Raw genomic sequence first — 25,111 nt, 5'->3', positions numbered from 1 at the left:
AAAGTAAAACAATGCATAAAATAAAAAAAAGGCAAAACAGTGGAAACAATACATAAAATAAGGCAAAATACATAGTTCAAGGTTCATAATTCAAGGTTTACAGTTCAAGAAGATAAATATATACAGGGAATAAGAAAAGCCGAATAAGCTAACTTAAGATAAAATTAGTTCGCTACAGGTACAGAGCATACAGGGGCTGTGCTGGTGACGAGGATGGTGGCTGAGAATTACTCCAGCCTGTCTGAGATTATGCGTGCAATGTTTATGCAATCGCGTATGCGTTTCAATGCATTGCGATTTTTTGAAGTAGCTTCGGCCCATGCATGGATGTGGTTTGCTACTGGTTGCCTAAGATGATATTTAGCGGTCTCTCTGCAAGCGAACAGATAGTGGTCCGGATCTCCTACCATCCCGCATGAGCAATGCTCGTTTTCGCGTCGTCTGAAGCGATGCAGGTAAGTCATGAAGGGACCATGTCCTGTCAGATACTGAGTGAAGTGAGACGAGCCAGATTTTAGAAGCCGGTAGACTTTTGGAAAAAATCTGTAAACTCTTCTGCCGGTGGTTTCTGTCTCCCACAGATGTTGCCAACGTTTGAGTAATTCTCTCTCGAGCTCAGCTTTTAAGAACGAACCCGGGAGAGGCACGTCAAGTGTGCGAACGTGGGGGTCAGTTGCTGCTCTTTAGGCTATTGCATCTGCAATTTCATTACCCAGTATTCCAGTGTGGGCAGGTACCCACTGGAGTTCAGGCCTATAGTATTTAGGTGTTCTTAGTAAGAGTTTTGTATGGTCCTGACGAGTGGATTTTTACTACATTTGCCTTGGATTGCCTGGAGGCTAGAGGCTGAGTCTGAATATATACTGGAATAGTTATTTTCCAGTGCTTCTGTTAGTGCTAAAATCAATTGATTAACATTAAAATCATATTCAAGATGAAAAGTCTGCAACTAAACTAAACTCAGTTGCGCCACAGCCCTAGTGGGCCAAGGCCTGCAGTGCCCCGAAATCTGCTTTCTTGACCATGGGCCCCGGGGTACGTGAGCATATGCCCTAAACAAGTGGGCAGCTTAATCGCAGGACCCCCTAGTGTTTAGTCCCCAAGCGAACTTGGTATTTATTTTATCGATCCAAGGGATGGAAATCAAGGGATGAAAGGCTGAGTCGACCTTGCTCAGCCCGGGGATCGAACTCAGACCTGTGGTGCTGCTGCGCTATGCGCTAGCCACTGCGCCACCGAGCCTAAAGTCATCAACTAATCATGGCAAAAAACACCTATTCTTAGAGGAAGAGCAAAAGCATTATTGCACTATTTTTTCTGTCGTGAGACATCGACGCTAAATAAATGCGAGTAAATCAAATCCGAGATACATGTCTAGAAATTGTGATTTAGTAATAGAATCGCTTGAAAAATCTAATAATTTTTCTCATCGCAAGGTTAGCTAATTTTAGTCATTAAAAAATATAAAAGCTTTCCTTTAAACTCTGGTATCCACACTTTGCCCAGATAACAATAAAATCCTTTGGAATGCAGCAATAAATTATTAGTATTTCTGACGTTCCCAGACACGCAGATCTTTCGAAACACTTGGCTTAACAGATTTTGTTTCTGCATAATTCATCAGTACTGAGAAGGATTACTACACCGGAAAGGAGTCTTACAACAGAAGTTGTAATGAAGCCTCTATTGCTTGTTTGTAACAACGGAGGCAGAAATAGCAACTGTTCTTGCAGTGATAATAGGCGACTTTTAATTTGCACATTCGGAGATAAAGCGGGGAGTGGGTTGACAATTTCGTACAGCCTGTATTTAAAATAAAGTATGTTGATGACATCTTGGGAAGTACAACAATAAGATTTTTGATAAAGGTTTCTGGGTGGGATCAAGTAAAAATTAAATTTCGTCGATTTCGTGGCATACAGCACATGTCGGTTTGCGACGATCAGTTGGAAAGCACAGTAACCCTGCACGTGTGCGACCGTGAACTGTCGTGGTGGTGGTGAGGGTGGAAAGTCTGTCTTTGGGAACGAAAAAGAAATCATAATGATCGACGGCATTAAATCCCTTTCCAGGAACAAAAACTCTTTCGATTTAGTTAGGTTTTGCATGTCTCGATGAATATTTGTCAAAAAGAAGAATTCATTCAGAATTCTCATTTTCTGTTCTAGGCATTCAATTTTTTTTTCTTTCCCTTTTTTAGCCTAATAGGCGTTAGCCCAGAAAGCTTATTAATTTCGCTTTGACATTTTGCGTTGAAAACCTTAAATGTCGGTTCATTTTTCAAATTGTTGCCACCAAATATTACCGCCCTTTGTTAGGCATATTTAAAGAAATAAATAATGAAGAATCTGCATAAATGTATGTATGTTTCTCGCATTGTGTAAAACAACGCTACCTAAACCCATCAAATTTTGAATAACGTACGTTTGCACCTGAATATGGGCATCTGGAAGCCCTAATTTGGATTTTGAAATTTGTTTTATTATCGATTTCATATTTTGTAATACTTAATGAATTTTTGATTAACAGACTCAACGATTTCAAAGCGAGCAGTGGCAACACTGTACGAAAAAAAAGTTTTATCTCTAGGGCGTGAGACTGTGTATCAGAAATTCTACAGATATGCTTATTTTTGAATTATTTTGCGATATTGCTGATGAATTGAATTTTACGGTTTGCGAAGAACATTTAATAAATAAAGATAACACACAAGAGGTTATAAAAAGTCCCTTTGGGGGTAATGTAAATAATTAATTTATTTATTATTCCAAAGGGGTAATTTGTCCAGAAAGACTATTAATTTCATTTTGGCATTTTGTGTTGATTCACTTTCTGCGTTGTTTTACTTTTCAAACTGTTGCCACCAAATATTATGGCTCTGTATTATATTTAAAGAAATTAAATAATGAAGAATATGTATCAATGTATGTATGTTTCTGGCATTGTGATAAAACAAAGTTACCTAGAGCCATCAAATTTTGTATAACGTAATCTTTCACCGAATATGGGCATCTGGTAGCATAATTTGGAATTTGTTATTATCGATTTCATATTTTGTAAAACTTAATGAATTTTTGATTAACAAACTCAACGATTTCAAAGCGAGCAATGGCAACACTGTACGAAAAAAAAAAAAAAAGTTTTATTTCCAGTGCGCGAGACTGTGTATCAGAAATTCTAAAGATATGCTCATTTCAAAATTACTCTGTGATACTGCTGTTGAACTGAAGTTTATAATTTAAGGGCAAAGAGCATGATATGTAATAAATAAAGGTAACACACAAAACGTTCCCAAAAAAAAAAAAAAAAAAAAAAAAAAAAAAAAAAAAAAAAAAACCAGCCACTTTGGACGTAATTTAAAATCTGAAATCTTTCAAATTTATTTATTTTTATCCAGCTGTATTATTGGGAAATTTAATGAAGGTTAATGTATCCCTTGTACATGGTACTTTCACAATCAGATTTAGATTCCACAATTAAGTCTACCAGCAGTCGAATAGTAAATTTGCTGACCGCTAGTATTTCGATCAGGGTTCAAACCCCAGAGAATGACCTAAGCGAGTGAGAATGTTCGTGGTTTTCCCTATGTGCAAAGTGTATATTAGGCACTTTGCTTTAAAGTATCCCTCCGCGAGGGTATCTCTCCCCAGCAAGAGAGTTCTGTTGTGCTTTACTGTCGTCTAAACCATTTAATCCATTTGAATGCCTTATTAGCAGCATCCCAGAGGTAAAAATTAGCATTTTGATTATACATAACCATGAAATCACTGTGTAGAGACATTAGGTTATTTAGAAGCAGAAGAGATGAAAAATGAGCTACGGCCTCGAACCACGGACCTCTCGAAAACGCGTCTAGTATGCTGACCATTACACCACGAAGGCATGCTAAGAAGGCGGGAGAAATACTTTATAACTGCGTTAAAAGCGAAGTTCAAATAGTTAATTGTCTATTAATGATGCTGCTGGTGTTCAAAAGTATAAATTCGTTGTTAAGAAGTATATTGTTTATAATGGATAATTTTCTTATTCTGATATGCAATGGACTATACGATGAATCCAGAATAATTGTTTAATGTTGTATAAATTGGCGGCAGCTTTTCTTCCCCCCCCCCCACACACATAACATTATTTTCTTTGATAAAATAATATAATACCTGCTTCAAGTTTTTCTTTTTCATGTTCTACTAATGAAAGAGAGAAACTCGAAAACGCTCAAGGAAGCAAATATAATTGATGAAGTCGTTGAGTAATGCAAAATTTTTTCAGTGTTTCGAAAAGTTGAAAATAAAATCTTGTACCACCTTTAAGTGTTTACTTAATTTATTTGAAGTGTTTTTGATTTATAGTTCTGGCACTCAGAATTTTCAGGAGCTTATGAATTTATCACTATGAATACCCTGCTACCTTAGGCAGAAATTTACTACGAAATGAAGATTTAAATATGTTCACGGTTAAATTGATGAAATCAGTCGGATTACGAATAGCATCATGTTTCTCTCTATCATTGTTCATGAGAAGTGTTCGCCCATTCGCTGAGCTCAGAGCAACTATTATTTCTGCTAACGATGCTGATTTTTAAGCTGTCTGTGCTGATACAAACAAATTCCTATACCCCGAACCGCAAATACTTATTTATAACTGACAGAAATTCGCTATATTGGTAGCAAACATACTTTATTTCATTGCACTTCGTAGACAATTGCGCTTTCTGATTCTGATTGCATTTTCGTTACCAAATGATGAATACCAATGATTATAAAACCAGTGATTCTGTCCGTTCTGCATCAAGAAAATCTATCGACCTATTGCTTTGCTTACTTGGTTTTACAATCTGGTAATGCTCAAGGAAAATTTCAAACATTTTTATTATTATTCTCTTGAATTAGATTAACTAATAGGCATGATATGTCGTGTTCTCTAAGTGATCAATGATTATTAGCACCACAGGTGCTTTTATTCTCGATCCTTACTTTTATATCCGCATCACATTTCAAATGAAAGGATGTTGCCATCAAATATTATCGCCTGTCATTAATTTAAGAGAAACAATACAGCGAATAAAAACATTATGGCGATTCACCACCCACCACACTTTAATTCAAGTGCACTGTAGAAATCCATTTCGCATTCTGTGGCAAAAAATGTGTGGCAACATTTAACACTGTATCGAGAATTCTAAACATATCCTGCTATTAAACATTTTGTGATTTTACTGTTGAGTTTTATGAGGCTTAAAAGCAGAAAGCAATGACTAATATTAAAAAGAAAAAAAAATTGAAAATTTTCAGACTTTATATTACACCCAAATGGTCGTTTATATATATATATATATATGTACGTTTAGAGCATTTGGGCTAATGCTCCTTTGGGCTAAAATATTTAAAAACAGCTTATCTTTAGAATTTGCTCACGGGCTGGAGATAAAAATATTTTTTCCCGTACAGTGCTGCCGCTGCTCGCTTTTAAATCACTGAGTTTGTTAATCAAAATTCGTTAAAGTTTTACAAAATGTGAAATGCACAATAAAACAGATTCGAAATTCAAAATCCTCTCCAGGAAAGAGTCTCCAGGTGTCCGTATTCGGGTGGAGGACTACGTTATTCAAAATTTGATGCCTCTAGGTACCCGTTTACAATGCGAAAAACATGCATACGTTCATGCAAATTCTTCATTGTTTAATTTTTTTAAATATATTATAGGATGATAATATTTGGTGGCAACAATCTGAAAAGTAATTCAGACTTTTATAGTGATTCAACGCAAAATCCCGTTTTGAGACTGATAGCTCTTCTGGGCTAACAAAAACGTTGTGTTAGCTGGAGTACAAATCCTCTGGACCTTAGAATTTGATTTCTTTCAGATTTTCTTCCTTCTTCGTTAAAAAAAAAAAAAAAAAAAAAAAAAAAAAAAAAAAAAAAATGTTTTTCTGCACAACGTTGCCATTGCTCGCTTTGAAATCCTTGAGTTTGTTAATCAAAAATTCGTCAAAGTTTTAAAAAATAGGAAATCGATCATAAAACAAATTCCAAATTTCAAATTTGGTCTTCCACATGCTCATATTCGTTGGAGGATTACGTTATTCAAAATTCGATGACTCTATGTACCGTTATTTTATGACAATGTGAGAAATATACATACATTTACGCAGATTTTCATTATTTAATTTCTTCAAATATAATGCAGGACTCTAACATTTTATGGCAACAGTTTGAAAAGTGAACCGACATTTATAGGAGTCCGACGCAAAATGCCAAAACGAAAGCAATAGTCCTTCGGGACTCAAGTCCCTTTGGACTAATTATTATTATTAAATAATAATTAGTTTAAAATTACTATTTTTCAAAATTAAATATTGTTTTATGATTTAATTAAGAGCTTCGGACGACTGAATTTCTGTTTTTCGGAATATTACATATTTTCACAGATTTCTTATAAATGATTGCTTTATAGACCCGATCAAAGCTTTGGCCGCATCCAACATAAAGAGAGCCATACTTTCCTTTTGAAATAAAACAGAACTTCAGAATTTTTTAGGGTATTTATTCGGAGATTGGTTAAAATAAAGGACATCTGAAACAAAACTAAATTCAAAATAAAATTATTGTGCAGTCCCATTGTTTTTAAATGCAAAAAGCATGAAAAATCAACTATATCCTATTCGAGATTCGAACCACAATTCTTGCCATGCCTAGCAGACTTACTAGCCTAGCAGATGCTCGAAACTCACTGACTTCATTCAAGTGATGGTGATTCACCACCCACCAAACTTTAATTCAAGTGCACTGAAGAAATCCATTTGGTATTCTGACTAGGAAAACATGAAAACTTAACTTCACTTTCAACTAGATTTGAGTCATGTATCTTCCAACTGTTAGATGGAGGTCGTAGCCACTTGCACTGCGACAGCATACACGAGTCAATATGATAATTTCTTACAATGTCTCTATTAAAAGGATTAAAAAAATCGTATAATGTTGTTTTAATACAGAATAAAATTACACAACTATGAAATATTTTTATAACATTGTTTATTACATAAAGGAACTTTAACATCAAAGTAGAAATAATTCTATTCATCTGTTTTGATGAAACAATGTTAAAGATCGAAACGATAAAATAATATTAGAAATTTTTCTTTGTAATGAAATGCGTTAAAGTATACTTAATATAATGCCTGTATCATATACATTAGATTCCCACCTGGGATAATGCTGGGCACAACGTTCACAGTTAAATACGACAGCAGTTAAAAATCACACAGGAAACAAGAATAAACCATGTTATAATTAACAGAAAAATATTACTAATAATTCACGTGTAGTTTTAAGCAGTTTAATTTGGAGAACTTATGTAAATTAAATCAGCATTGAAAAGAAGACCACACTTCAAAAGAAACATGCGAAAAACATGATCAACAATCTGAAAAGTGATTCATACTTTTCAGATTATTACTCTTGAATGATTAATGATATTAGTCTTGAATTTCGATACGATTCGATGATAAAGAAAAGATTAATCGTAGCATATTTAATTTATTTTTACGATTTTTGGCAATTCATTTTTAATAGTGTTGCGTGCGTACGGGTTCGTTATGAAATGAATGCACAAGTCCGATGAAAAATGAGCAAAAATTTATTATTATCACAACAAAAATGCTTAAATTTTCTCAAATTATCATGCAGTATTACAATATCTCACAGTAGTTATCTTTTAACTACTCAAATGTCCAATAGAACGTAATTCAAAACAGCTAAAGAACGCTAATTCGCTACAATCAACAACAGTAGTTTTCTAAACAACAACAAACTAAACAACTACTACAAACTGAGATGTTTTCCTCCTTTTATAAGATTTTAAAATCACGCGCTAGAATTTTCCAGCACTTTCTCGAAATCAAAAAGAGATATTTATTTATTTAACGCACGCGCTCTTGTATTTTTAATTTTTTTCGGCTTAGCTTTCTTTTAATATTCGTCACGCGCTGCACTGCGCGAGAAATAAAACCATTTAATTTATAATTGAACTAACATTAGCTTTTTAAATACCAAATTCGTAACAATAGATAATTTAACAATGTTTATATATTTCTGATTATATGCATTTAAATTGCATAGTGTTACGTATAAAAATTCGGTTAATCCTCAGCTTGTTTGACAGGATTTGTTTAATTATGCATTACAGATATTACATTTAATTATAAATTACAAATACAATTAGTCCTTCTGGGCAAATTGCCTCTTTTGGACTAAAAAGTCCCATGTCATTCTTATTTTCGTGAAAAACGCGTAGCGCTACTGTCGTACTGAAACATAACAATCTGCGGTTTTTATTTTTTTTTTTATTATTATTATTCAGCAATATTTACCGGGTGATCTAAAAGTAGAAGAGAAAGTAAAAAAATAAATAAATAAATAAATAAAATAAGCAAATCGAAAAGTGAATATGAGTGAAGGTTGTTTGTTCTTATTTAAACCTTTTCGTCACTGATCAAGTTGTGAGGATAAGAAACTTATGTATAGCTAGAACAGAATATCTATAAGCGATTTTTCAGTTTATTAACGTAAATACGAGTCAGTTTTTCTTATACAATTCTCCAGTTAATGATAAACAACAGTTCGAGCGTTTTGCATGATTGATTAACTACTAATGAGCCATGTTAATAAGGAACGTTTTTAATTCATACTCCTTCTTGTAACAATTAGCAGCATTTTAAGATGACATTTTGACGTCTTTCACACACAAAAAAAATTTGAATGTATTTGATAAACATCCCACTGCTTATTATAACATCTCACTCTTGCTATCTGCGACGGAGTAGAGGGGACTACTTCCAGGTGCTTCTAAATAGTACAACTTCTTATACACCAGGAGTGGCCGAACTTCATGTCTGTAATAACCACATGTTGGAATTCGGGAAATTTCGAGAGCAGCAACTAGATTTTCCAAAAGCCACAATTCCATATTTGCATCATTTAAAAAGTAGTTTCATAGGTTTCAAATGGAAAGAAACTTTTGATAATTTAGTGAAAAGAAATGAAATAAATTAAGTATTCCCTTTTGGATACTTTTAGTTAACTATATTACATATCTATATTTTATTCCTATAAGAGCCGCATGCTGCTCACGAAACGCACTGTGGCTCCCTTGTTATACATTTTTGTCTTTGATGGGGGCAATCAAATGTCATATCCAAAGGTTCTTATTTCTGGAAAACTATGCAAGTTAGGCTTGTGTAAAAAGCACTTGTTTTCACTTAAGAGTTTCCGCACTGAAAGAAGATTTTTTAAATAACTTTTAGTATTTTTTCGGATCACATTAACTTTGTTACGCATTAAAAATACACCTGGAATATTTTCAAAGCTAGAGTTCTATTAGAAGGATTAATATAGAATAAACATTTGGGGGAGGGTGTGAAGCATGCGGCCAATTTTCATTTTGGGAAACGATTCCAAACAACAGTTCCAACTCTAACCAAGAAATCTGATCCAGGTCATATAAGATTACAACATTTTACATCGCAACTACCCAAATACACCGGCCGAATGACTTCACTATCTCCCCGAAAAATGGGTACCACAGCAATAGAAAAATCGATAATCTAAAAGTGTTGTGAAGTGAAGACTAAGTACTAAACCTTTCCATGCTTTGTCCTCACCAGTCTCTTCCTCTGAGAGCTAAAGGAAAATGAATAAAATGGTATAACCAGCAATTTTGAAAGAAACGTTGTGTTTTAGCTCAGCGATTTGTAAACTGGGGTCCGTAGATTTCTAGAATTAAACATTGAATGTTTAACAATCTGGGAGAAATAAAAAACTAAAAGCATTCAACCAATCTTATAACAAGAATTGAATACCACGATGAAGAGAGGTTACCACTACCATTGAATACCATGACTAAGTGGGGTGGTATTGTTACTGAATACCACCCCTCTTAGTCGTGGTAACTCGATGGCATAAGCCGAATTTAATTTCTGGTATTACATCGGCCAGAATCTACTGCCAGAGTACACAGTACACACTGATGTGGGGTACTGTGACGGTGAAAACTTATCAGCTCCCCGAAACTCCCTCAGACTCTAAAGGACCGGGGGTTTATCTGAGCTAACGGACACAACTGACGTAGCCGACCCATCTCCAAAACGAGTTTTCCATAGGGGAGTAAATTGAAAAATCTGAACTAAAGACATAGCGGAGGGAACTGACTCTGTTAGCTCAGATAAAAACCAGTGGGAATGGCATTTTAGAGCCATTCAGACTAGGGTTTATCTGATGTAACGGAGACAACTGACTTAGCCGACCGATCTCCAAAACCAGTTTTTCCCATAGCGCAGCGAGTTGAAAAATAACTAAACTGCACGCATAGCGAAGCTAGCCGACACATGGAATTGACTTCGTTAGCTCAGATAAACCCCAGTCTGAACGGCCCTTCAGAACGAACTGGTCCATGTGCCGACTAGCTCCGCTATGCCTGTAGTTCTGATTTTTCAGCTTGCTATATGAGAAAATCTGCTTTTGGAGATAGGTCGGCTAATTCCCCGTTAGCTCAATAAACCCAGTGGGAACGGCCCTTAAGTGTGTATAGAGGATCCAGACTGACTAACGATATTTAGCTGCGAACATCGGACAAAAGGGTGACATATCTAGCTCCCTGACAAGGCACTGCCTCTTGGGCAAGTCCCGTGTTCTTGTCAGACCGAGGTTCCGGAGGAGAAAAAAGGATCCAGAACTGATCTCCCTATAGCGGCGCTGGTAGAATAGTAGTTTGAGAGTAAAGGAAAGCTTCCATAGAATAGACAAGTGACAAGTAACGGAAGACGAAGACACCAGTACTTTGCAATCTTCTTTGATAGTTAGACAGGTATTGTCCCACTCCTCTCGCTATTTTAGAATTCGTGCTTTGACAAGGTATACGAAGGAGTATTAATAGGTGCAATATTGAAAGAAACTGCATATTGGTATGGGGATGCATTGTGCAATTGCGTAAAAGGAGAAATTATGTAACATCACAAAGATCCAGCCGTGTTCTGCCAGGATGTGCAGAATTTATTGATCTTTGTGATGAGTGCATTTTGTTTGATGATATAGCGTTGCCTCGGAATTTTATCATCTGTTCTGTCCGGAAATCTGAGGTGGTGGCTGGTGTTAGTGGGCAGCTTGTTAGATAATGTTTGTATGCAGAGCAGTTTTCCCGATCAGTTAACATTAGAGCTTCCTTTTAGCAAGAACCTTGAATCACTTGATTGAAAAGAAAAGACGTTGTTACTGTTTCGAGCGAACGAGTTCGTAATAGATTGAATGCTTAAGTCTGATAGTAAGTTAATAAAATTTATTTTTATCAAAAGAAACATTTCCGAATTCTGGAATTCTCCAGAATGAATGGAACAGAAAATGTTCGTATAAGTGTTCAGAGTACTATGCAGTATAATCAGTAGTAGAAGAACAAGAACGTGGAAGACAAAACGATGCAAAGCGCATCTTAAGGAAAAGCTAATCCGATCTCACGCTGAACTCGCAACAATAACAACAGCAGCTAACTAAACAACTGAGAGCATATTCTCTTCCTTCGGCCTTAAATAGTTTTCAATCGGCTGCGAGATATTTCTAGTACTTTCTGCTTCTCGAAATTACTGGAAAGCAATTAGAGGATGGAATTACGGTTACAGCTAACAAAGTGGTCAATTACATTTCTTCAATTTTTAGTGCATATTACGATGATACAGCGACCGGACCAAAATGTCGCAAGTGGTCATCAAATTTGGTGACCATTGGGCAACATTTTAGGGACTCAAAATAAGTCGCCGAAACCATTGTCAGCTTGGCGATATCTCGCCAAATTTCCAAGATACCCCTTTACTCAATGTTAAATACACTTGCCCTTGTATTCTTACTTTTCCAGCACGATTTCTCTTAAAATTTGTCTCGCGCTACATTACACAGAAACATACAATTCTACTAATAATTCTACTGAAATTACGTATCTAAGTACAAAATAAGTAGCAAAACCATTGTCAGTTTGGCGATATCTCGCCAATTTACCATTATACCCCTTTACTCAATGTTAAATACATTTGCCCTTCTATTCTTACTTTTCCAGCATGAATTCTCTTAAAATTTCTCTCGTGCTACATTACACAGAAAAAATACTAATAATTCCACTGAAATTACGTATCTAAGTACAAAATAAGTCGCCAAAACCATTGTCAGCTTGGCGATATCTCGCCAAATTACCAAGATACCCCTTTATTCAATGTTAAATTCACTTGCCCTTGTATTTTTACTTTCCCAGCATGATTTCTCTTAAAATTTGTCTCGCGCTACATTACACAGAAAAATACAATTTTACTAATAATTCTGCTGAAATTATGTATCTAAGTGCGAAATTCGTAGCAAAACGAAGTTTCTGTGGCAATCATGGACGTTCGCATCCTATATTAAGGCATATTTGTTTTCTCTGAATATATTTTCCCAATTGTGCTGTGAAATTAACATTTAAAAAATTAAAAATTCACACTAATAAAGTTTTTTAATTTTATGATTATGCTAATTAATAAATATGTAACTTATTAGATTACTTCCTTAAGAAGATTCAATCAATCAGTAGGTACATTTTTTCCTTTTTACAGAATTTATTCCTAGGTGCTTAAATTTACGATGACCGCATAAATCAGCTATTTTATTAAAAATGGATTTTGAAGCACTGTTACTTTTGAGTACTAATGGATTCTTGACTCGATACTCTTCAGTCCAACAATTGCTTAGTGAAATATTCATGCATGTTTGATCCATTCTAATATTAATTTAGCAATTTAGATAATCTGTGCGCAGTATAGTTTGACTATCTAAAACGCAATCCTAGCTGGCATTCTGCCAAAACATATAGACTCGTCCAAAAGGGGAGTTATTACTTTCTGCGAAGTGAAAAGTCATGCGAGAGTCTTCTCTTCTATGTCTATGTCTTAACTTCGGGTAAGAGAAATCGGCCTATTGCGGACTTTACCAATATATTATTCTTGACTTTTCTAAATCTTGAGGATCAAGGAAGTTGAATCCACTAGAATGGAAAGTACTTCTACACATACCGTGCTAGAATTCAGAGATTTTTAATGGAGGCTCCAATGCCGCCATCTGTTGAGAGATAAGTAAACTTAGAAGGTACGAAGGTGCTCATGTGGCTCCATCTATTTTTGAAAATGAAAAGCTTCTTTGTCTGCTGGTGGTCCGGTGGCGTCATCTCTTGCAGGTTGCATTATGAGGCATTTTTGAAAAAAAGTTCATAGTATTCTTTAGATAAGCAATTATTGGCAAATGATTATATGATGAAATAGCATAGTTTATCACAGAAGAAAACGGTTCACAAAAATAAAACTGTATACACACCAAAGTCTATACCTGCTTTGTCAGGGGTCCATAGCGTTTGTAAAGTAATGCAGTAAGATTAAAAGTAATAATAATAATAAAATAAAACTTGGCTAAATAAGTACAGAACGAAAATATATCTACAATTACCATCGACTATTGTGGTGAATAGTACGGGGCCTTTTGTGGCGTTGTTCTACTGTGTAATCATAATTTCCGAGTTTTTTAAATAATATATTTTCAGGGGTCTCCTCTTCTCCGGAAAGAGAGAATCTATATGTTCTAGGGAAAGAATGTCCCCAGCTTTCCACACTATTTTGAGAGTAATTCGGTCCGAATTGCGCATGCGTGTTTGCCCTCATGGTCGCGGATGAGACGGTCTAACTATAATTGCATTATTATTATGTATACAAGGGCAGAATTGAGTTGCATCTTAACATGCTCTCTTTTTTTGAGTAAATTTCGAAACTTCTGAAAGAGAGGAAAAGTGCTGAATCAAGAAGTCTGTAAGTAATCGATAAGATAAAGCATTTGCTTCATTACGTTGATATCCTGCTGATATATTTATGTCATGAATCAAAATATGCTAAGTCAGTGAGATTAAATTGTTTCTAAATACGTCAGATTATAAAAAAAAATGTAATTTATGAAAGAAGTTTAACAGTTAACGTTTGATTCAAAAGTACTTAAACTTTAGGGTTAAACAAAGCTCTCACATCTTTGCTTCATAAAAACTTGCTTCAATTTTATTTATTGTTAACACAATTAAGTTATTAAAGCGATAGCAAGAAAAAAAAAATTTCGTAAGGAAAAATCGATAAAAATAAATACAAAATATCTGGTTGTCTGAAAAGTATGGCGCATTTCTTCTGTGTTCTTTAAAGATCAATCAGAAATGAATAGTATGTTGCCCGTTTTGTTCGAAAAATGTTTACTTTTAATGAACTGCCTAATTCTTCATTCACAAAAGAGCACAACTTTATCAGCGAAAAGCTGAACAAGGTGCTGTTTTACGACCTCGTCTGAATTGAATGTTATACCTTGAAAGAAATTTTGAATAGAGCGAAAGAGTGAAAATCTTAGGCCGCAAGATCAGGCGAGTATGATACGTGTGGCAACAATTATTCATCCAGTCTCCAATAACGTATTTTAAGGGATCAAACTTGTATGTGGGCTCACGTTATCAGGACGGAATGCAGTTCCTGTACGATTAAAGAGCTCTGGAAGTTTCTAAAAGGTGCATGAGGTATTTTCAGCCTTGTTTCTGCATGCCTTCGTGGTGTAGCGGTTGCCCACTTGGCGTGTGTTCGAGAGGTTCAGTTTTGAGTTCCGACGAGGGTACATCTCCAGTATCAAATAATGACGCTACAGTGGCGCCTGAACTAAAAAGTGGTGGATGACGACTCTTCACCACTAAGATTTCACGACTGGGTCCCCTGATTCCCAATCGCCCTTTAAAAGGGGAGTATATAAGGTATTTTCACCCTCTTTTCTGCATTCCTTCGTGGTGTAACGGTTAGCACACTCGGGGCGTATTCGAGAGGTCCAAGTTCGAGTCCCGATAAGGGCATTGTTCATTTTTCATGTCGACCTGCTTCAAAAAAACCTAATGACTCTACAGGTGGACTAGTTGAAACTGTCCAGCTGGCGACAGCAGACATTCAAAATGATTTTTGGCTCATTGGCAGGAGCTTCAAAGAAGACCACGCACAAGTCTGACAAAAAGTATTGATGTCTGGAGGAGCAGTGTTGCCAAGCTTAGCATACTTGCCTGATCTTGTGCCCTAAGACTTTCATTTGTTTCGTTTATTTTTTTCAAAATTTCTTTCAGAAAGGAATATGAATCAACGCCATAGTATATGAATGAACTTCCTGATACGAAAGTATTTTCATCTTTTTCTCAAGTAAGAATTATTGTGCTAAAATGCATTTTAGTAAGATGAGTTTAAGCTAAGTAAGTAGAGCCTGAATTTTATACAGTACTCTTACTTAAATTTATCTCACTTAAGTTCTATTTGACCCAGTTACTACGCTAGTAACTTCCTACTTCAGAGCTCCTGTACACTTTTTGAACGATATACCCAATCAAGGGGGACCACTACTGTCATCTTAGAAGTCCCCTTCTGTCTACTGTCATCTAGAGAAATTCTATGTTTATTCTCACATTATTATCAGATCGTATTCAGGGAAAATTTCTGCTTGACGGGTGGAATTATAGCGACCGAGTACGATCAGAAAGTGTTGGACTCTTCTCACTTTATTTTCAAAGCTATACTTTTCTGTTAAAATTTCCTTCCATATCCAGATACGTTTTTTAGAATTCTCACTATTCTCTTTTCTGAAGCTTTAATCGTTTTATCATTTTTCATTGGTGTGCTGAAAAAAAGAATTGTTTTTGTGTCTATCATCCCTTGAACTAATACATTAATGTATATTCAGGTCTTAAATTCAAACAGATATCGGCTGAGATACTTCTTAGCTTTTGAGTAGAATTTTAATTTTAGTTGAAGCTTAAAATAAGACTATGTCTGAAAATTAATTTTTATTTAACTATTTATAATTAATTTAATAAATTATTAAACTTCTATTTAGCTCTTTACATTTCTCTTAATTTTAATTTAATTACTAATAATTTTAATTTTTACTTATTTTATTTATTTATTGTTTTTTTTGTTTTTTTTTTTTTTCTTCGTAAGAGTTTTCCATGAGGCTCCAGCACTTCTAAATACAGTAAGACCCCGCTTAACGCTGTTTCGTTTAGCGCTGTTTCGGTTTAGCGCTCTTTTATTTCAACCCGGGGATTCCACGAAATCGCTCGCAGCATACGGGGATTCCCCGAAATATTATGCAGCGATAGGTTTCAAATACATATCCGAAAGAGTGTACTTGTATTTCTTGTTTGGTGCGGTATTGTACAGACATATTTTGAAGGGGTAAATGTGGAAGATGTCGAAGAAATAATTCAAGAAGCAGCGGCTAGTCTTTCTAATGATGAGCTCAAGGAATTAACTGAACAAGAAGAAAACAAAAATGTTGACAGCAGTGATTCAGAAGAAGAGCAAAAAGAACTTTCGACGGCGTTTGTAAAAAGGAGTTTGTCTACCATAACTGAAATAATGGATCAATTCATTGAAAATGATCCGAATTTTGACAGGAGCTCAAAAGTAAGGCGTGGTGTTAGAGATGCTCTATCCGTTTATGAAGAACTTTTAAGAGAACAACGCAAAAGAAAAACGCAAACAACATTAGATGCTTTTGTCACAAAAAGGCAGAACACTGAAAACGCGGAAGGCTAACTAAATATGACTGGCTTAGAATTTTATTTGTTTTTTTTTAAGAATATTCGTTTTGTTATTTATATTTTGTTTTTATTTTTGCAAGAAATAATAATGTGGTATTAATTTGGGCTTTAAGAAATAAATGTTTGGTTTTATTTTTATTAAAAAAACATACTTTTTAAATTTAATACCTAACCAATTTCCTAGCCATCTTCCCCTAACCCCAATATTTACATGTAAAGATAGCCTCGTTTAGCGCTGTTTCGCATTACGCTCTACTTTGATGGAACGTATCCCCCGCGTTAAGCGGGGTCTTACTGTATAGAAATTAAACCCTGGACTTTCTTCGTTTTCATGCTTCGTAAAAACGTTTTGTCGATTATATAAAAGCTCAGAATATGCTGCATAATTTGAGAAGGCGGAGCTATGTAACGTCCATAAATGGTTGTCACGTCACAATGTATTCTTCATAGACCTTATAAGAGTAGAGACCTTATAGAGAGAGACCATAGGTCCATGGTATTCTCGCATTTACGCTACTCGTACTTTCTATTTTCTCCTAAAAATAACAATAATGATTTGTTTATTATTGTAAATTAACAACGAATTCTTTGCTTTAAATTTACATTTCCAACAGTTAAGCTTAGGTGTTACTGAATAAGTATAATAAATAGTTTATAAGTTTATATTTAAAATTACCATGATACAGTAACCGAATTCTACCAGTTATTAAAACGGTAAACAACATCGTAATCTCTTATACTTGCATTTCATACAGCTTTTGTATTTTCAAAGATTATTAAGCTTTAGCATTGATAAAAAAAATCTGATGTGTACACCACATGACTTCCTTGTACGGAATATTAAATTATACGCAATTTTTCTTGCATTTTATTTAAACTTATTAGATTGAATTAAACCTGCTTCGCCGCATAAACCGCAATAGAATAAATGCATTCTTTAAAATTCACTTTCTTTACCATAGCGACACTCTGGCGCTAGGTTTACTTAACAGTATTATATTTCATTCATATTTTAACTCAGAATGCACAAAATGTATATAATTTAAAGAATTATCTAATCTTTGCCACATGTCCTATTCAAATACTTTAATAAAGCAAGAACTATGTATAAAAGAAATTAAGCAAACAAAACAAAAAAGAAACAGTTTTTCACAGAGTTTTTCTCATTTAATTAATTCAGTTCTCACTTCGCGAGAAGGCAAAAATACACAAAAACTCAAAATATCTATATTAAAAATTACGAAGTAAATCTCAAGCGCTTATTTCCTCGAAAAGATTCCAGAAAGAATTAAGCATGATTTAATTGGCAATAATAAATGAATGCGTTATCTTTGTTGTTGCGAAGCTTAAGTTTCTCTAGATTGGCAACAAATCTACTAAAAGATTCTAAAAGATCTACTAAAAGAAATCTACTAAAAGAAATTAAGCAAACAAAACAAAAAAGAAACAGTTTTTCACAGACGATTGAGTTTTTCTCATTTAATTAATTCAGTTCTCACTTCGCGAGAAGGCAAAAATACACAAAAACTCAAAATATCTATATTAAAAATTACGAAGTAAATCTCAAGCGCTTATTTCCTCGAAAAGATTCCAGAAAGAATTAAGCATGATTTAATTGGCAATAATAAATGAATGCGTTATCTTTGTTGTTGCGAAGCTTAAGTTTCTCTAGATTGGCAACAAATCTACTAGTCTCCTGTTTCAAATGTAAACATCAATGGCTGCCATTAAAAACAGGCTTAGCGGTAATTAAACAACTTTAAAATTGCTGATAATTCTAAAAATATTGCACACAGATTTACTAAAGGCATAAAATCCTTAACCGGAAGATAAAAACAACATAATTCAATCATTTTTAAAGCAAAACATGTACAATTTACAAACATATAAGAGTAAAGAAACTGAGATCACTGAGCCGGGTAATAGAGTGGATATATATATAAATATATTTATATACGTTTGGTGCGGCCGATTGCAACCAAAATACGAGGTGCACATCTGCATTTTATAGCAGTCCTATATACAAAATTTCAAAGTTCTGAGGCTACTCGTTTTTGAGTTATGCGAGATACGTACGTACGCACGAACGTACGTACGCACGTACGTACATACGTTCGTACAGACGCCACGAAAAATTCTCTTCAGAATTAATTTTAAAGCAGTTTTATAATTTTTTTGAAGGAAAAGAGGGTTTAATCCTAGTATCCGGTGCACACGGGATTTGGCTACTTTTGGCGACTTTATGATGAGCAGTAAAAACGCAACATATACGATGAGTAGTATACAGATCACTCAAAGAATATATATGGTTTTACAAATAGTATATACTATATGTATAGTGTATATACTATGTATATACACACATAGTATATAGTGTTTAGTATATATATAGACGTTCCTTGGATCATATTTGGTGTTGGCGATAATTTTCAAAATTGCGCCAAGGCTGCACCGTATACTAGGATTTTACCGAAAAGAGTATTTTATTCTGTCCTTACGTACATTTATCACGCAAAAACATCGTTAAATTGCATTCGATAGCAGTCAAAATGGATATTTTCGTTGAAATATGCTGCCTGAAACTTTTCGCGATTACAATACTTCCTTTTTACTTCGTACAAGGAAGTAATAAAAAAAAGATTTTTTCAGATTTAAATTCATGTTGTGGAACATATAAATTTTATCATTTTTACAAATTACCTTATTGTTATGTAACGACATAATCCTTCCCATACCAGTAAGTAGGCACTCTTCATTATATTTTTAAAATTTTAAATTTTACATTAATGAAAAGGAAAATTATTTTGTTTATTGCATATGAACATCATACACAGCTTTCCTATCAGTTTCTTAAATCCCTAAATCACGTCAAATTCTCTGTAAGCATACTAGAATTCTACAGATTAATAAATAAAAAAGTCTAATTTCTCACAATGAAAGAAAATAAAATAAGAAAATAAATACTACAAATTTAGAACACTAAGCCGCCCAGTCGGTGTAGTGGTCAGGGAAGCTGACTACGATGCCGAAGGGCCTGGGTTCGAATCCCGGAGAAGGCGTGGTTTTAATTGTCCGTCCCTTCATAGAAAAGGCAATGGTGGCCGACTTATTAGGTGCCTCCATAATAAAGAGTCCACCACATCCGGCCTTGTATAGATTATTGGACTGGGTTACATTTGTAATTGCTCACAGTCTGCCATTTGAAAAAAAAAAAAAAAAAAAAAAAAAAAAAAATGGAACACTAAGCAATGTTTCACACACACACATATTATCAATGAATTCATATTATCAAGTGCAATTACGATAGCAAACACTGCGTACTAAAATAATGAGGTAAAAATTACTTATAGGGTCAAAGTTTACAGTTTAGCTACTGTTGAGTAGATCGTCGGACTATCGTTATTTATCGTAAATCGGAAAGCATTATTAACATATCAAACAATTAAAAATACAATTTGAATAAAAAATATGTTTAAAATATAATTTACAATTAAAACAAAAATACAAATATAAAATACGCAAACCATATATTAAACCCTGCACATAAAGTACGCTACCTTTCTTCTCGGTATCACACACAGTCTCTCTTTGCCCATGTGCACAACGATCGGTATTCGCTCGAAAAACATCAAAGAATGGCACAAACTCGGTGTCCATGTACACATACATCTATTTTCACTTAAAGAAATCAGAGAATTGCACAAACTCGGCATTGCGCAGTGCCTTTGCTTTGTCCATGTGCACATCGATCTATTTTCACTTAAAAAACATCAGAGAATTGCACAAAATCGGCATTGCGGCACAAAATCGGCATAACCTTGGCTATGGCCATGTACACACCGATCTATTTTCATTTAAAAAATCAGAGAATTGCACAAACTTGGCATCGCGCACTACATTGGCTTTGCCCATGTACACATCGATTTTTTTCACTTAAAAGAAATCAGAGAATTGCATAAACTCGGCACTGCACTGTGCACATCGCTATATTTTCACTTAAAAACCTCAGATAATTGCACAAACTCGGCATTGCACACTACCTTGGCTTTGCCTATGTACACAACGATCTCTTTTCACTTAAAAAAAAACCAGACATAAAATAAACTCTGCATTCCTCATATACTCAGAAATCTGCTTTCACTTAAAAAAATCAGAGAATTGCAAAAACTCGCGCATAACCAACTCCATTGTTTCGAGTTGTAAAAAAAAAATGTTTCCAGAAAAATGACACAAAACGAAAATAAACCTACCATAATAAAGTAATTACCGAACATCCAAATTGCTATACTTGACAAGCACCCGATATTTTATTAAGTCAATATTAATAAATTAAACTTACCTTCAGCCCTGTCCTTTTTCAGAATATATTGAAATCAAACGTTTTTCCATACACCACTCAATCACGCATTTTTTACGTTTTCTCTCCAACTGATTAAAAAAAAAAACGGATTCAGATAATCATCCATTCTTCAGAAAGCACCGAATCAGACATACGCATCAATAAGAATTCTTTTCTGTATTTTGAGCAATTATGGTCATAATTTTTAAATCAGTCATTCAATATTTTCAGTCGTATGGTAATGATCGTTTTCAATCGTTTGGTGTCTTAATAATACATTTTTGAAAGACAACTCGATGCGTTAAATGCTAACAGTACCACACAATGCACAAAAATATATTTATAATAAAAAATATCTCGCGCAGAACATTATAAACCTAACATTTCAGTTCAGTTAAAATATAATTTAAATTTTCTTTACATATGAAGTATAACATACCCAAAACTTGTTTTCAAGAAGAGGCATAGCCAATAATTACGTCATAAAAAGGCGTGTCCAAGTAAAAAATGTATAGACTGGTGCGGCGTATACTAGGATTGAGCCGTCGAATTATTTTGTTATCCCGTTCGATTTTTACGAAAGTTCTGTATATAAAGCTATGAGTAAATAATTCTCGCAGGTGATTGCTACAATCTATTGCTGTTTTGTTGTCATATCCAGCTGTTCTTTTCCATTAAATGCATGTTAATTCGAGCGACAAGCTGCAGATGATCCAAAGTGCAGTCAGAAATGTGATTCTATAGCCCTTGAAATAATTTATTTCAAAATAGAAGGAAAAATAAAATGATGACAGTTAATTGGGTACTACTCTTATATGGGCCCTCAGGTCGCCAAAGGCGGCGATATGTATCGTGCACTGTTTTTGGGCGCAATTGCATGTTCTGCGATGATTTTGGGGGCTACGTTGGTTTCTATGGCAACTCTTTTTACATGGAAACTTGGATTTGCTATATGGTTCGTGTGGTTTGTGGTAATTAAGTGATTTATGACGTGTTGGCAAACAATTTTTTCGGGTGACTGGAAATTCTACAAATATTTAGGAGAAGAAGGTTTTGAACATTTATTTGTGAAAGATAGTACAGTCAAAAGTCTTTAATCCGGACTCGTCGGGACTTCGGCGATTCCGGATTATAGATCATCAGTTTAAATCTGGTAAGATGGCATGCAGAAATTATAGAATTAAAAATATGAAACCGTAATTTATGAAATAAAGAGCAATTATGATTTAAAAGGTATCAAAATTTACAAATAAAAAGCTTGATATTTATTTGTTTACTTTATTCATTTTTTTCTTTCCTCCTCAATACAATATTTGCAATTACCTTGCGGAATATAAGGTAAATCTGAGATGAAGAGATGTTAATTTCCAGTGAGTACATAGTCGGCAAATGGATACACATTAAAAGCACTTTTATGCAAATTTTACCATTGACATCATAGTTATGAAAGTCACTCTCCCTTCCGTCGTCTGTTCCGGAATTTGGTACACTATTAGAAAATAAATTGTTGTATGATCTTAAATCCATTTAGTGCGAATACAAGTTATTATTACTTGCGCAATTGCTGCAAAATTAGTTAATAATAATTTATTTCCTAAACAGTATTGATTAATTGATTATATTATCTTCTAAGTTTAATTAAAGTAGAATTATTTTAAAAGTGTGCATCCATACTGGTAAGTTATATTTTGAAAGATGTTTTGAAGTAATTTGAAAGCAAAATGTTAATAATGTTTTAACGGGGACTGGAGTTAAATCATCACGAAGAATAATATTTCAATTGTAAAAGGAAAAATTAAAACATGTAATCATTGTCATTGATCGGAAATTAGTTGACTTTTCAAGGGGAACAAACCAACTCCCGTTCAATGAACAATAATTGATAAAAATACGTAAATACGAAAGTGTTTCGTCTTTACTCGAGTTATAAGTTAAAGCCAAACCGGCAATTCTAGTCAGGCCAAATATTTCCGCGAATAGTAGGAATTATGAACCAATGCTGATACTCAAAGAACTTATTCTTATGAAGCATTTTAGTCAATTCAATTTGGAGTAAAAATCAATTACTGTAGAGAAATCCTATAAAACTCGAGTAACCGTCCCCGACACTTTCATGTTTATGCATTTGAGTACTATATTATTTGTAGAAATTAAACATTGGAAATTGTCATTATGTAATCGAATTCAAAGTAAAGTTGAAATAAACATAGAAGATTATAAAAAAAGATAAATAATGCAAACTTTGTAAAAACAAATCAAAGATATAAAGATATAAAGGCCAGAAAGATAAAGATATAAAGGCCAGAAGATATAAAGGCCAGAAAAGGTATTTTGCCAACTCCCCCACTAGAAAGAATGTGAGTTACTTAATACCTTTTCTGGCCTTTATATCTTCATGTACATTCACTGATCTTATTTATATTATTTTCTATATTATTTTTATATTATTTTTATATTTTCTTTGATTTGTTTTTACAAAGTTTGCATTATTTATCTTTTTTTATAATCTTCTATGTTTATTTCAACTTTACTTTGAATTCGATTTCATAATGACAATTTCCAATGTTTAATTTCTACAAATAATATAGTACTCAAATGCATAAACATGAAAGTGTCGGGGACGGTTACTTGAGTTTTATAGGATTTCTCTACAGTAATTGATTTTTACTCCAAATTGAATTGACTAGAATGCTTCATAAGAATAAGTTCTTTGAGTATCAGCATTGGTTCATAATTCCTACTATTCGCGGAAATATTTGGCCTGACTAGAATTGCCGGTTTGGCTTTAACTTATAACTCGAGTAAAGACGAAACACTTTCGTATTTACGTATTTTTATCAATTATTGTTCATTGAACGGGAGTTGGTTTGTTCCCCTTGAAAAGTCAACTAATTTCCGATCAATGACAATGATTACATGTTTTAATTTTTCCTTTTACAATTGAAATATTATTCTTCGTGATGATTTAACTCCAGTCCCTGTTAAAACATTATTAACATTTTGCTTTCAAATTACTTCAAAACATCTTTCAAAATATAACTTACCAGTATGAATGCACACTTTTAAAATAATTCTACTTTAATTAAACTTAGGAGATAATATAATCAATTAATCAATACTGTTTAGGAAATAAATTAAAAAATAAATTTATATATATTGAGTTGGCCTTTCTGCTTTGTGAGAAAGCATTTCTGAACTAGAATCTGGCAACACTAATAATGAAAATAAATAAAAGCCTACTGCTCGTCTGTTTGTGTGATATAATGTGCATTTATTTTTAAAAGTTTAGCGGGCATTTTTTAATTTTGAAACGTAATGGCTGCTCATGAAGTTGTTACTATACAAGCTGGCCAGTATGCAAATTTCGTTGGCTGCCACTGGTGGAATATGCAGGTATGTGATATACACTCATGTCCATAAATTAAGGATAATTCAGAATCACACGGAAATCGAACTCTAAAGTAAAAATTTTACCTGTAGAATTATCGCATGCATCTTCAAAAATAATATGCAAATTACAGGAAGCCATCAAATGACGCCGATAGTACGTTACAATGACGAGAGTTTCAGAGCGGTGTATGTAAGGAATAGTAGCAAAGAAGCTTTACAAACGTTCTGTAAGCTGCTCAGTGCCATAACAGTATAGTTATGACACAGAGGGCGCGTGTGGATAATTTTTTACGAGGTAGTATTAATCGGCCTCCTGGAATATGAGCGTACTCAAATGTAAGTATCCGAGGAACTTGGAATAGTCCAAAGTGTCATCTCTAGGCTTTGCCTGGGGCTTTATGAATAAGTCATGTTTTTGTCTCTAAACCTTTATTTCCCAGAACTGACATTATCTTTAATTTATGGACATGAGTGCATATAAATATAATTTGAAGTGTATATGGAGAGAATATCTGCGAACAAAAATTCAAATGTATCGCTGTTCAGTCAATTTAACAGATGGGAAAAATTGGATGATTATTACGATATTAATTTTATTGCGGAATGAAACTGTGAAATTTGTAGAGGCAGTAGGTGAAATTAAGTGAAATTTTCACAGTGCGCGATTAACTGTAATTTTATAAAATTACATTTTCTGATTAACGTTGACATTAACACTCTTAAAAA

The 25,111-nt window shown here is 34.0% G+C and overlaps 1 protein-coding gene across 3 annotated transcripts in view; it reads left to right on the top strand.

Annotated features, from left to right (window-relative positions):
* Positions 1-24,202: 24,202 nt before the first annotated feature.
* The window catches only part of mst (misato mitochondrial distribution and morphology regulator), a 42,455-nt gene continuing 41,546 nt past the window's right edge, over positions 24,203-25,111 (top strand). The window contains exon 1 of one of the 3 annotated variants that reach the window (XM_085821124.1): positions 24,203-24,388. In XM_085821124.1, the coding sequence (XP_085677250.1) occupies positions 24,311-24,388 (78 nt within the window). In that variant the 5' untranslated portion in view covers positions 24,203-24,310. Of the gene's footprint in view, positions 24,389-24,585; positions 24,722-25,111 lie in introns of those variants that run through there. The other 2 variants (XM_085821125.1, XM_085821126.1) reach the window with 2 other exon arrangements.

The sequence above is a fragment of the Stegodyphus dumicola genome, chromosome 7 (assembly GCF_044657685.1).
Source record: "Stegodyphus dumicola isolate Sdum_Otavi_A_Nest chromosome 7, ASM4465768v1".
In the NCBI taxonomy this organism is placed as follows: Eukaryota; Metazoa; Arthropoda; class Arachnida; order Araneae; family Eresidae; genus Stegodyphus; species Stegodyphus dumicola.
This window is presented reverse-complemented; position numbering and strand designations above follow the sequence as displayed.